At 38.5% G+C, this 13,157-nt stretch overlaps 1 protein-coding gene across 1 annotated transcript in view; it reads right to left on the minus strand.

Annotated features, from left to right (window-relative positions):
• Window positions 1-13,157, minus strand: part of LOC306856785 (forkhead box protein P4-like) — a 127,988-nt gene that overhangs the window by 35,723 nt on the left and 79,108 nt on the right. Inside the window, exon 5 of the mRNA XM_079396254.1 lies at window positions 5,638-5,733. Coding sequence (XP_079252380.1) covers window positions 5,638-5,733 — 96 coding nt within the window. The remainder of the gene's footprint in view (window positions 1-5,637; window positions 5,734-13,157) is intronic.

Consider the following 13,157-nt stretch of genomic DNA (forward strand, 5'->3'; position numbering starts at 1 on the left):
AAGGGCCAAGGTGAAAAAAAGATAAATTTAAAAGGTGATATAATTTATATATACATATAATGTATGATGTTTAAAGTGACACTGCATGGCAACACTGACTCAACCAATGACATTTTGTAAGGTGGGGCTGGGGGACGCTACCGTTCAAAAGTTTGGGGTTAATACGATTTAGTTTTTGAAAGAAATGCATTACATTTCTCAAAAATGACAGACATTTACAAAAGATTTCTTTTTTTACATAAAGGCTGCTGTTTTGAACTTTCTATTTACCAGCAAATACTGAGAAAAAATTATCATGGCTTCCACAAAAAAATATTAAGCAGCACAACTGTTTTCAACACTGATAATAATTAGAAATATTTATTTAGTTTATTTTATGTTTACCAAATCAGTATATTAGAATGATTTCTGAAGGTTCATGTGACACTGAGGACTGGAGTAATGGCTGCTGAAAATTCAGTTTACCATCAAATGAATTACATTTGGAAAAATATTAATAAATTTAACAGAACTTTTGAACAAAATTGTACCTGTTTTTCTGGCCAATGGCATACCTTGTTCAAAGTATGCATGATACATTTCACCTTTAAAAAAATAAAGCAATCAGTACACACTCATTTCTACAGCAGAGCGGTACAGATTTGGAGAGCTGTGTGTGTGTATTTGTGTGTGTAAGGGTAAGAAGGGTGAGGGCTATGAAATACATGGCATGTGCCGATAAGATCAGTTGGTGTCGTGGTGATAAATGTCCTCCTACACCGTACTGGCCTGAGTCGAACCACTGTTTCCAGCGACACGCTTTTTGATGTTCCCTCAATGAGAGATGGGCCTTATCTCCTTTGAGATAACGGCATGAAAAAAGTGGAGGGGAGAGAGAAAAAATGTTGAAGGAGGGAAGAAAAAATAAAAATAAAAATAATTAAAGGTAGTTTCTTAATCTCACTGTCAGAGAAGTGTTTGAGGCCCCCGCCTGGGGCACAAGGCCCCATGGGAAAGGGCCACATGGGTCAACATCAACAGAGAAGAAAGAAAACACAGGCTCTTTCCAAAACCTAGTGAGCTGCTTTGTTCCCTACATAAGCAACTGTCTTCAAAAGCAGCATCCTAACAATCACAAATCTTTATAAATGAACAATTTGAAAAAGGCAACAACTCAAATAGCACAAGAGAATCAACTCACAAATGATTTCAATAGCTGCCAAGCTAAAAGCACAGTACTCTAATAAGAACAAAAACACATTGCACACATAAATATTACTAATACTAAAATAAATTACAGTGAATTATTTTTTTATATATTTTTCACCACAAACATTTCTTGAGAATGTTAACTTTTTTCCTTACATTGTTCTATAGACAAAATGTAAGAATTTGAATGTGTGAAATACATGTTCTGACAAATAATTCCAAATAACCTCTTAAAGGGATAGTTTACCCTCCATAGACAGACCCGCCATATAAAGTTAGGATAACCTTCAACTTGTCTTAAATCACCAAAGTTAAGATATTTAATGAATTTATTGGGGTGTTTAAAATATTAAGCATTGCAGAAACACACTAGCTATGTATGATACATATAGGGATCAAGTACTCTAAAGTGACAAAAACTGAATGATAATGTAAACAATGATCTGTCATGATTATGCACATCTTAATTTGAAATTCAGTAACAACTTTTGGTGAAACTCAACAAAAACAACTCAAATAGGGACCTTGTTTTTAATTTTATAATTGTGACCTTGGGTGCAAATAAGAGAGCCAAAAAAGAACAAATGGAAAATATCTGAGAATGTCTAGTGCAATTCTTGAGAATTTTCTGAATGCAGCCCAGCTCTCTGTGGAGGGCCGTACTTGCTCTCTTCCCAAACTTTTGAGAATGACAGATTCGATAAAAGAGCTAACAGAGAACCTTCAGTTAACACGCAACCGAAAGAAGTGAGGTAACGCCAATATTCAGTATGTCTATCTCTCTTCCCTTCCTCCTCCTCTTCATCCCCGTCTTCTCTCCTTTCTCTTGCTCTGCCTGTTTGGATCCCATGGGACACAGTTCAAGTTCTTTAACACATTGTGTCTGCACGCTGTTTACATTAGATGCAGTTGAGTGGCTAAAGCTAGCGGAGTAACAGGCCTGTCAGCTTGATTTATGAGCACATCAAACAGAGTTTGGGCACGCCAGGCCCGACTGACAGCACTACTTCATTAGGCTGACTCTAGGGTGACTCCACAGCTCAACCGTCAAACTGAGAGAGAGAGAGAGAGAGAGAGAGAGAGAGAGAGGGTGAAACAATAAAAAACAGAAAAAGAGCAAAAGTCGGGACTGATGATGCAAAAATGTGTGTGGCAACCATCTCTCCCTTTCTTCTTTCAATCTATCTCACCTCTCAACCTGCTTGTGCTGACTGGCAGTGATATGGGCGGCAATTAAAGTGTCTTTTACTGAGGGAGAGCATAACGTGTCATCTCTCCATCTTCAACTGCTTTACAAAAAACAAGTCCTGAGAGTTTGAGTTTCAAATTTCAATTTCACAGATTATATGAACAGGCCACTTGCCATGACTGTTGAAACTTTATGCTAATAATGTCAAATGAAAGGAAAATAAAATATATTGATGACAAAATTGAGGAGGTGGTATCATGGCCAGAGATGCAGTTAGCTTCATGGCTTCTGGGGGTAGTTTTCTGTGCCATGTGGACCAACAGCATGGCAGAACAAAGAAAAGGGAGGTTTCAAAGGATGAAGGTCTACAGGATGAAGAGGGCTAGAGGGATAAGAAACACCACACACACTTGTGTTGCTATCTTCTTTCTTCCCCTCACGCCTGACTGCTTCACTTTTAGTCCAGTGCTGTCAGTGCACTCGTCCCGAGGGGAACACCAATACACAGCAGACAACATACGTGTAAACACACACTCACAAAGATGAAACCTTCAACATGGCCTAATATAGTGCGCTTATATCTGAATGTCCTTGCATAGATACTCCGGATAGCATCCATTTAACAGTTGACATTCCACAACTAAGATTGTGTGTTAACACCCAAAATGTACTCTAGAGTATACATGCACGTGAACATTTTTTATTTTATTAAATAAAATAAAATAAAAAAGGATAAAATAAGGAAATACATTTTAATGCAACATTAAAAATATATAAAATAAAAATAATTAAAAAGAATAAACGCTTTTAATATTAATTGAATTTTAATTTGAGAAAAAGCATCTTTTTGTTTAAAAAAAAAATCTTTAAGTAAAGAATTATAGGTGGCAGTACAGCATACTTCCAACCAAACATAACTGTGTGGTGGGGCAGCAGACTCTGTTTTCTTAACGCACACGTTAAGCTTCTACAACATGTCTATGACGTGTTGACCAAGCACATTAGCATACTTAGCCCAGGGCCATATTTTAGGCTGACTAAAAAGGCCCTGAACAAACGTGAGATGCTCCGCGGGGAAGAGGAGCTGACCACTGCCCTCCCAATTTAATTTTCCTGCTCTCCTTCCACTCGGAGAGCACACCATCTCCCTAGCTCCAATATTTAATAAGGGAAAATGTCTGAAAAACTCCTGAGGCCTTGAATAAGGTTAGTCATGCTTTTTTATACTCTCACTTTTCAATCTTTTTCCTTTTCTTTTTTTCCCTTGGTCTCTGTCACGTTCCTTGGCTATCTGTGGAAATGTCAGGATGCTGGTCTCATTTGAAGTGTGTGTGCATGTGTGTCACTCTGTGTACGTGTGTTCAGGGCACCTTACGCATTTTCCATGCATTTGCTCTATCAGTCACGATATTGTCTGGGGCATATCTAACGGGTCTTAATCCCTGTCCTAGCCTATTCTGGCCTATAGCATCCACCCCTGCTTGCCTCATTTTCTCACCTGCCATGAAGTCAAGAACTCATTTGTTTTCTGATCCTCTCAGCCACAAATACAGAGGACTGCGAACCACACTCAACCTTATACGGCTCAGATGAATGTTTGAGACCTATTTGTTTGCAGTAAAGTTGTTAGCAGAGTCCATAAACTGAATTGTAGATTATTCTCTCAGTTAAACCGGTTGAGGGAGACTAGTTAAACCTGCTGAAAACCATTTTAGTCAGGCTTGGAGACAATCTAGACCATCTTAAACCTGCAGGGCTCACCTCAATCCCACAATCCACTCATTTCATCTACACAGGCACCCTGCATCTTGTTAGCAACTGTGATACTAGCTATGCGCTAATCTCTGCTATTTTGATGGTTTAGACTCTTTTCATATCTGTAAACCCATCTGACTGACCAGGTAAACCATTTTAACACCAGTTTAGTAAGGTTAAGAGACAAGCTAAACCGATATAGCACCAGCTTGAGGAGGCTATAGGCTAGCTAGGCTACACAGGCTTTCTAGTAACTGTGTTAGCAGCTATGTGCTAATCTCTGCTATTTTGATGGTTTAGACTCTTTTCAGATCTGTAAACCCATCTGACTGACCAGGTAAACCATTTTAACACTAGTTTAGGAGACACGTTAAACCAGTTTAACACCAGCTTGTGGAGGCTGCGGCTAGCAAGGCTACACAGGCTATACTTAAACTGGGCTAGCAGCTTTGCGCTAATGATTGCTATTTGCGGCTTATTTAGATAGGCAGGCTGCAAAACCATCTGACTGTCCAGTGGAAATGCTGGGAGACTAAATAGACTATCCTAAACCAGCTTAAAGAAAAATTTCTTAGGTTGGTTTAAGATGTTGTTTTCGAAGAGACGCAAACACAGTCCCCTAGTTTCAGTTTACCTACACAAGCTACTGTAACCTGCATGTTGCTTTGTTGCTAACTGTGTTAGCAAATACATGCTAATCTCTGCGTTAAAATGTCTGTTCATTAAGACCTCATGAAAACTCCTTGATTAAGTTGTATCAGATATATGTCATGCCACTGACACACAAACCATAAAAGTTTGGATTTCATTTGACCGCCAGATTAGCGCAGATCTCCTCTCCCGCAGTGCACAGGCTGGCGATTATGCCTTTGGCTTTGTTGTGCTGCAGTCTTATCCTCAGTGATCCAACATGATTCCCTCTCACCTTAATTATCCAGATCAGGTCCTTCTCCTCCTCCAGTGACAATTAAAGAAACTTGTCGACTTCACCGTAGTGGGTTGTAAAAGGGATTTTCCACTAGGCTTAGCAAGCGGCGACTTGTAAATTAATACTTAACGAGTATTAGCGGGGAAGCCCTTGGTAAGGTTTGGAGCATGACTTTGGTCAATGGCAGAGAAATGAAAATCCATATTCCCCAAACGTCTTAATCCGCATTTTTGAATTGCTTAATACACAAAATGCAATTGAGTGCTTGAGAGAGGAGGAAAAAACATAATGGCATCCGTCTATTTTCCTATTGGGGATTTCATGTAATGCTCAGTGATTACAGAGCCTTTATAAGGTCTGTGCCATTCAGTGCAGCACAAAATCAGTCATACAGTCATCTCACATACGAGAATAGAATACAGTTATTTTCAAAGAGCTGGTTTCTGGCTTTCAAGAGGAACTGGCCTCTGCTGTGTGACAAATGATGTGTCAGCCATCTTGAGGATGCCCATCGGGGTGCTATGAGGGTGAAGTACACTGAAGTGCAATACAGGGGGAGAGAGCAGGGGTGTCTCACCTCTTTGGCCTGCTTCCCTGCTTGTTGTTGTTGTTGTTGCTGGGTAAGGAGCTGAAGGTGCAACTGCTCCTGTTGCTTCTTGTAGTACTCCTGAAGCTAGACAGAGAGAAAGAAAGAGAGAAATGGCTTTTAATGCAATGGAAATGTCACACTCCAAATCAAATCAAATCAAATAAAAAATTTAATTAAATTCATCAGATGTTAAAACTTAAAAAAAAAAAAAAAACATGTTACCCAAACATAAATCTTACTGTTAAATTGTAAAATGTGTGCTTAAAATTATTCCTAATTCAAGATATATTGCCTGAAAACAATAATAATAATACTTTATTATATTATATAATATAAATAGTGCTGTCAAATGATTAATCGCGATTAATTGCATCCAAAATAAAAGTTAGTTTACATAATATATATGTGTACTGTGTATATTCATTATGTATATATAAATAAAAACACGCATGTATATATTTAAGAAAAATAAGTTTTTTTATATATTAAATATATTTATATATAATATAAAATATAAGACTATAAATATATAAATGTATATACATGTAAATATTTTCAAAATATATACTGTATGTGTGTGTATTTGTATATATATAAATATACACAGTACAAATAAATTATGTAAACAAAAACTTTTATTTTCGATGCGATTAATTTGCGATTAATCATTTGACAGCACTAAATATAAAAAAACAACAACGCCAACCCCGATGTAGCAAGGACACAAAACAAATATATGTAGAAAAAAGAGCACTTCAATAACACCTCGATAACATACACTTTCACAATGACCAGATTCATCTGTATGGCAAAATCTAGTATGAAGGTTACATGTATTGTACCTTTTCTCTCCATTTTCTTTATTACTCTACATAAACCTGATAAAAGGCATTTATACATCAGTGCTTCTTCTATAAAGAGACACCATGGCACAATAAGTTGCCCAAAACTGTCCTGTGGTGCTATTAAATGAGTCACATGATACTGGGCATCCAAGAGGTAGTCGAGTGCAAGGACTCGCACATGTCTTAAGGCATAAAAAAAATTAAAACAGGATAAAACAAGATCAGCTTCTTGCTAAAGGGCTAAAGTGCCTCCATAATAAGGCATATTCATCTTTTTTCAGCATTCCTCTAAAAGGCAGCTTAAACACCTGGCAGATGGCGTATGAATGTGTCCTATAAATCATCTGTCCACCCTTCTATTGCTGTGGCAAACCTGACAGCATGGAGACAGGCTTCCTTATATATGACTGACTGAACTAAAACACACAACACCTGTCTGGGAAAAGGCGCTGGTAAAATTTGCCCTTTGCTTCTAATCTCAGAGCAGTTTTCTTTACCTGCCGAATAACAGTTACGATTAGAACCCAGGTGGTAGAAACCAGTCAGAGATCAGCACAAAAAGCCAATTTATGCCTTAAGCATCTGAGCGATATGAAACAGACACCTGCCTGATTCCTACACAGATGCTCTTGGCACTATCCTTCAATTATGTGCGGTTTATTATATACAAAATCATGGCATTGTCAAATGGAAAATCACCTTGTGTGTGTTTTTCTCATTCTGTTTGCTTGCGTGAGGGGTTTGTGTTAAGTTAATAAACTTAAAACTAATAAAGCACAAGAAAGGTGTTTACATACTGGTTACTGATTCAAAGCTCAGCTGAATGGGTTTTTATCTCCTCTACACAAGTAAACATTAGACTGTATGTGCTTTATCACTGTGAAAAACCTCGCAATGGCACACCTTGCTCTGATTAAAAGCTTTGGGAACAGACTGGAGCATGTGAGAATTATTGATTTTAAGTGTGCACAGTACGGTCAGGGGTACATTTCATTCTTTAGAACAATGAAGGTTATTAGACAAAAACAAGAAACAGGTGTGCGAGAGCAGAAAAGTAGAGATGGTGTTAATCATTTACAAGTATCAATGACTAATTCTGTGAAAATCCTAAGATTTATTTTCCTTAGTTGCTAAGACAAACATTACTTTTTACTTCCCTTCCCAACCGAGGGTCCATTTAAAATATAAAATCACTAAAATCAACCAAAATACCTTATTAACCATATAATAATGTGAATATGCAAAGACACTCATTTCATCAGAAGATGCATAAATCTGCAAATAGCAGTGAACTTTAACTAGAAGTAACACGCCTTTGATGCTCACCTGGAAATAACGTTCAAAAATGTGTGGTGTTTTCACCTCCAAAGATTTAAAATATTACACTCACAATAATACTCTTCCCTTTCCTGCATTTGAAAGAGAAAAAAAATATTACACGAGAAAGGCTTCCTGTTATGCTACCATGTTTATTTTTGCCTATTTGAACTAGCCGCTATTTTCAACTAGCTACTCTTTTACTGAGTCCTAAGTGGGACTGGCTCGCACCCACTAACACTGTCATTACACATCTCCAACCGTAGCGCTGGCTAACCGCAGCGACCACCGCAGACCCACCGCTGTTTGTTTTACTTTCAGATTATTAATTTACCCAGGAAATCCTATTAAGATTAAAATCTCAGTTTTGCATGGATGACCTATTTGACATGGAAGTGCATGTTGACCGAAGAACAGAGCACGGAGGCCCTCGGACACGCAGAGGCTGTGGAGGAGCGCCTGGGGGAACGCTGGCTGCAGCTGCTGGAGAAAAGTAGAATAATGATACCCTCATTAACTCCTTATCACACATACGGTTTACAGATGTAATGCGGGCTTACTTAAGGAATGAGGTACTTAATAGTGGGCTACGTACCAATTTACAACACACAAAAATAATAAAAAAAAAATTTTTTTGATTTCTCGAGTCTGCTATTAGCTTATAGTCCGTTAGCATCGGCAGCATGGTTGTCGCTAATCTCGCTTACATTGCTAATACTCTATTCACACACATTACCATTGTTTCACTGTTGCTTAAATGGCGGATTTGTGTCTACCCTTGAGTGCAGGTGAGGACACATTCGAGCTGCATTCGGTGCAGCTGGAGCTGGAGGCCATGGAGAAGCAGATCCGCGACCTGGTGGAGAAGCAGGCCCAGCTGAGAGAGCGGAGAGCCACGCTGGAAACATCCCGGGCTGATGCTCAAAAGTCCGGGATAAGTATACAGCATGCTGATAACACTCCCACCACCTCTACTCCGTGTGTTTCTCTGCACAGACCCTGTGCACCCAGGACGCGATCTTCCCAGATGTCCTTCACTCCGGCGCCAGGACGCCATGGACCCTGGGTGCACCAGCAGCGGAAGACGCGAGCCAGGCCCCGGGCGACGACCTCTCCCCCTCCGCCGTCTCTGGTCTTCGAGATCTCCACCCGGAACCGCTTCGCTCCCCTCCGCGAGACGTAACGTCACGCTGTGATCGTCGGAGACTCCATCATCCAGCACGTCCATGCTACATTAGCTGAAGGTAAAGTGCACACTCACTGTTTCCTCGGTGCTCGTGTTCTCGATGTTTCTGCGCAGATACCCGCAATCCTGAAGGGCGATGAGAGCATCGGTACTATCGTGCTGCACGCGAAGGTTAACGACACCAAGCTGCGGCAGACGGAGACACTGAAGAGGGACTTCAGGAGCCTGATCGAGACTGTATGCAGCACATCGCCCGTGACGACGATCATCGTGTCAGGACAGCTTCCCACGTATCGACGAGGACACGAAAGGTTCAGTAGACTTTTTGCTTTAAACGAATGGTTATTGTCATGGTGTAAAGAACAGAAACTGCTCTTTGTTAATAATTGGAATCTTTTCTGGGAGCGTCCTAGGCTTTTCCGAGCTGATGGCCTGCACCCCCGCAGAGTCGGAGCGGAACTCCTGTCGGACAACATCTCCAGGAACCTACGCTCCATTTGACTAGTAAGCAAATTCTCAAATAACTGCTATGATGACTTTTGTTCTACCCACTTAAAAGATAGAAGTACTTGTGTTGTCCAATCTATACAGACTGTGTCTGTTCCCCGAATAGCGAGGTCAAAATATAAATTTAATGCAGGATCTAGAAAAAATATGATCGTGATTAAACCAGAAAAACCCAAAATAAATGAACAAAAACAATTTTTAAAGCTTGGGCTCCTAAATATTAGATCACTCGCACCCAAAGCAGTTATTGTGAATGAAATGATTACAGATAATAATTTTGATGTACTCTGCCTGACTGAAACCTGGCTTAAACCAAATGAATATTTTGGTCTAAATGAGTCTACTCCACCAAGCTACTGTTATAAACATGAGCCCCGTCAGACTGGTCGTGGCGGCGGTGTGGCAACAATATATAGAGATATTCTCAATGTTACTCAGAAAACAGGATACAGGAGGTTTAACTCATTCGAAATACTTCTGCTTAATGTTACACTGTTAGATATGCAAAAGAAATCTATCCTGTCTTTTGCTCTGGCTACTGTGTATAGATCGCCAGGGCCATATACAGATTGCCTAAAAGAATTTGCAGATTTCCTCTCAGATCTATTAGTTAATGTTGATAAAGTGCTAATTGTCGGAGATTTTAACATTCACGTTGATAATACAAATGATGCGTTAGGACTTGCGTTTACTGACCTAATAAACTCTTTTGGAGTCAAGCAAAACGTCACCGGGCCCACTCATCGTTTTAATCATACGCTAGATTTAATTATATCGCATGGAAATTATCTTACCGATATAGATATCGTACCTCAAAGTGATGATGTTACTGATCATTTCCTTGTATCGTGCATTCTGCGTATTACTGATATTAATTATATGGCTCCGCGTTATCGTCCGGGCAGAACCATTGTTCCAGCCACCAAAGACAGATTCACAAATAACCTGCCTGATTTATCTCAACTGCTCTGTGTACCCATAAATACACATGAACTAGACGAAATGACTAGCAACATGGGCACTATCTTCTCTAATACATTAGAAGCTGTTGCCCCCCTCAAATTGAAAAAGGTTAGAGAAAAACGTACTGCGCCATGGTACAATAGTTATACCCATTCTCTCAAGAAAGAAGCTCGTAATCTTGAGCGCAAATGGAGAAAAACTAACTTGGAAGTTTTTAGAATTGCGTGGAAAAACAGTATGTCCAGCTATAAACAGGCTCTAAAAGCTGCCAGGGCAGAGCATATCCGCAAACTCATAGATAATAACCAAAACAATCCAAGGTTTTTATTCAGCACAGTGGCTAGATTAACAAATAAACAGACGCCACCCGATCTAAATATTCCCTCACAGTTTAATAGTAATGACTTTATGAATTTCTTTACTGATAAAATAGATAACATCAGAAATACAATATCAAATGTAGATTCTACTGCGTCTAGTATTTCAGCTTCATTCATCGCACCCAAAGAAAAACTGCAGTGCTTTACAACTATAGGACAGGAAGAGCTACTTATCAGTGCATCTAAACCAACAACATGTTTATTAGATCCTGTACCCACTAAACTACTGAAAGAATTGTTACCTGTAGCAGAAGAACCGCTTCTCAATATTATTAACTCATCGTTATCTTTAGGTCACGTCCCAAAACCATTCAAGCTAGCGGTTATTAAGCCTCTTATTAAGAAACCACAACTAGATTCTAATGAACTGGCAAATTACAGACCCATTTCAAATCTTCCGTTTATGTCTAAAATTTTAGAAAAAGTTGTGTCTGCTCAATTGTGTTCCTACTTGCAAAAAAAATTATCTCTATGAAGAATTTCAGTCAGGTTTCAGGCCTCACCATAGTACAGAAACTGCACTTGTTAAAATTACAAATTACTTGCTTCTTGCTTCAGACCAAGGTTGCATCTCATTGCTAGTATTACTTGATCTTAGTGCTGCGTTCGACACTAGAGACCATGACATACTCATAGATCGATTACAAATCTATACTGGTATTCAAGAGCAGGCTTTAAGATGGTTTAGATCCTACTGTCCGATCGCTACCACTTTGTTCATTTAAATGTAGAGTCATCTCAATTATCACCAGTAAAGTATGGAGTACCACAAGGATCTGTCCTAGGTCCTCTGCTATTTTCAATATACATGTTGCCTCTTGGTAATATTATTAGAATGAAACTTCAAACTTCAAACTTCTAAACTATCTAAGCTAATAGATTGTGTAAAAAATTAAAAGATTGCATGACCAATAATTTCCTCCAATTAAATTCAGATAAGACAGAGATATTACTTATTGGACCAAAAAAACATTACACAGAATCTCTTGGATTACAATTTACAACTAGACGGATGCACTGTTACGTCCTCTAAAGTCAAAAATCTGAGTGTTATATTAGACAGCAACTTGTCCATTGAAAATCATATTTCCCATGTTACAAAAACAGCATTCTTCCATCTTAAAATCCTGAGTAAAGATAATGCCAACCCCTCAGAGGACCTCAGAGGATGTCAACGCTCAGACAACATAAATAATTACCAAATTTTGCCATAAGTTAAATATATTAAGGTTCTGCAATATATAAATATATTGTGGAAACTTAATTTCCTGTAGAGCTGCTTTGCAACGATTTGGATCGTAAAAAGCGCTATACAAATAAACTTGAACTTGAAACCTGAACAACACAGTATAACTTTAAAAAGAGAGTGCTGACACAAAATACATTCAGTGTACTTTTAACATGACATGAGACATGAAAATGTCTTTTTATAGCCATTACACATGCTGCTTTTTCAACCTCAAATTAATTTAAAAAGGCTAACTGGAATATTTGTTCTTTCAATAAATTAATGTCACCATGCAGGAATTTGAATTTCTTACCATTTTTAACATAAAATTCTAAAATGTTTAACCTAAAATGTTGACCAAAAACTCGAATTATGCATCTCTGGGGTCACATGAAATACATACAACTTTTGTGGAAATAACGGAAAGGAAAAAAATAAATAAAAAAATAAAGCAGGAAAGTAAATGCATGATGTTTTTTCATTTTTTTTCCGATGTTCTTTCCAGTCATTTGTGATTATTGAAAAAAAACATTTTATTAGACAGATTCATTAATGAATCATTCATATTGCTCATTAAAACAAACTGATTCAAAAGAACAATTCACTCAATTCAATTCAACATTTCTCTACACAAGTGCAAGAACTGATTACATATTTTAGAGCAGACTAGAAAAATATTTATACTACATAAAGCATCATTTCCATGGCTTTTCTATTAATTTCAATGAAATAAAATTAATTAAAATGTTTTCCTTATCCAAACTTCAATGATGTTTCCAGGTTTCCAGGTTTTTTACAGTGGAAACCCTGCACTTCATACCAAAACCAACAGCCCAGATGTTCATCTGATAGAATCACTGTGCAAAAGACAAAGCTTTTATTTGATTGGCTGTCTGTCCTCAGGAAAACGTCTCTCAGGCTGACCTGAGTGTATACAACTCTAGTCTTAAACGAGCCTTGAACTCACTCATCTCCTGCTCGTCTTCTCCAGATGAGCAGTTCTGCCAAGCAACACTAAAAGTCTGCATTCCCTCTACAAAAGCCATCTCACACCACTGCGTCCATTTGGCTACCTGCCACCT

The sequence above is a fragment of the Barbus barbus genome (assembly GCF_936440315.1).
Source record: "Barbus barbus genome assembly, chromosome: 37".
In the NCBI taxonomy this organism is placed as follows: domain Eukaryota; kingdom Metazoa; phylum Chordata; class Actinopteri; order Cypriniformes; family Cyprinidae; genus Barbus; species Barbus barbus.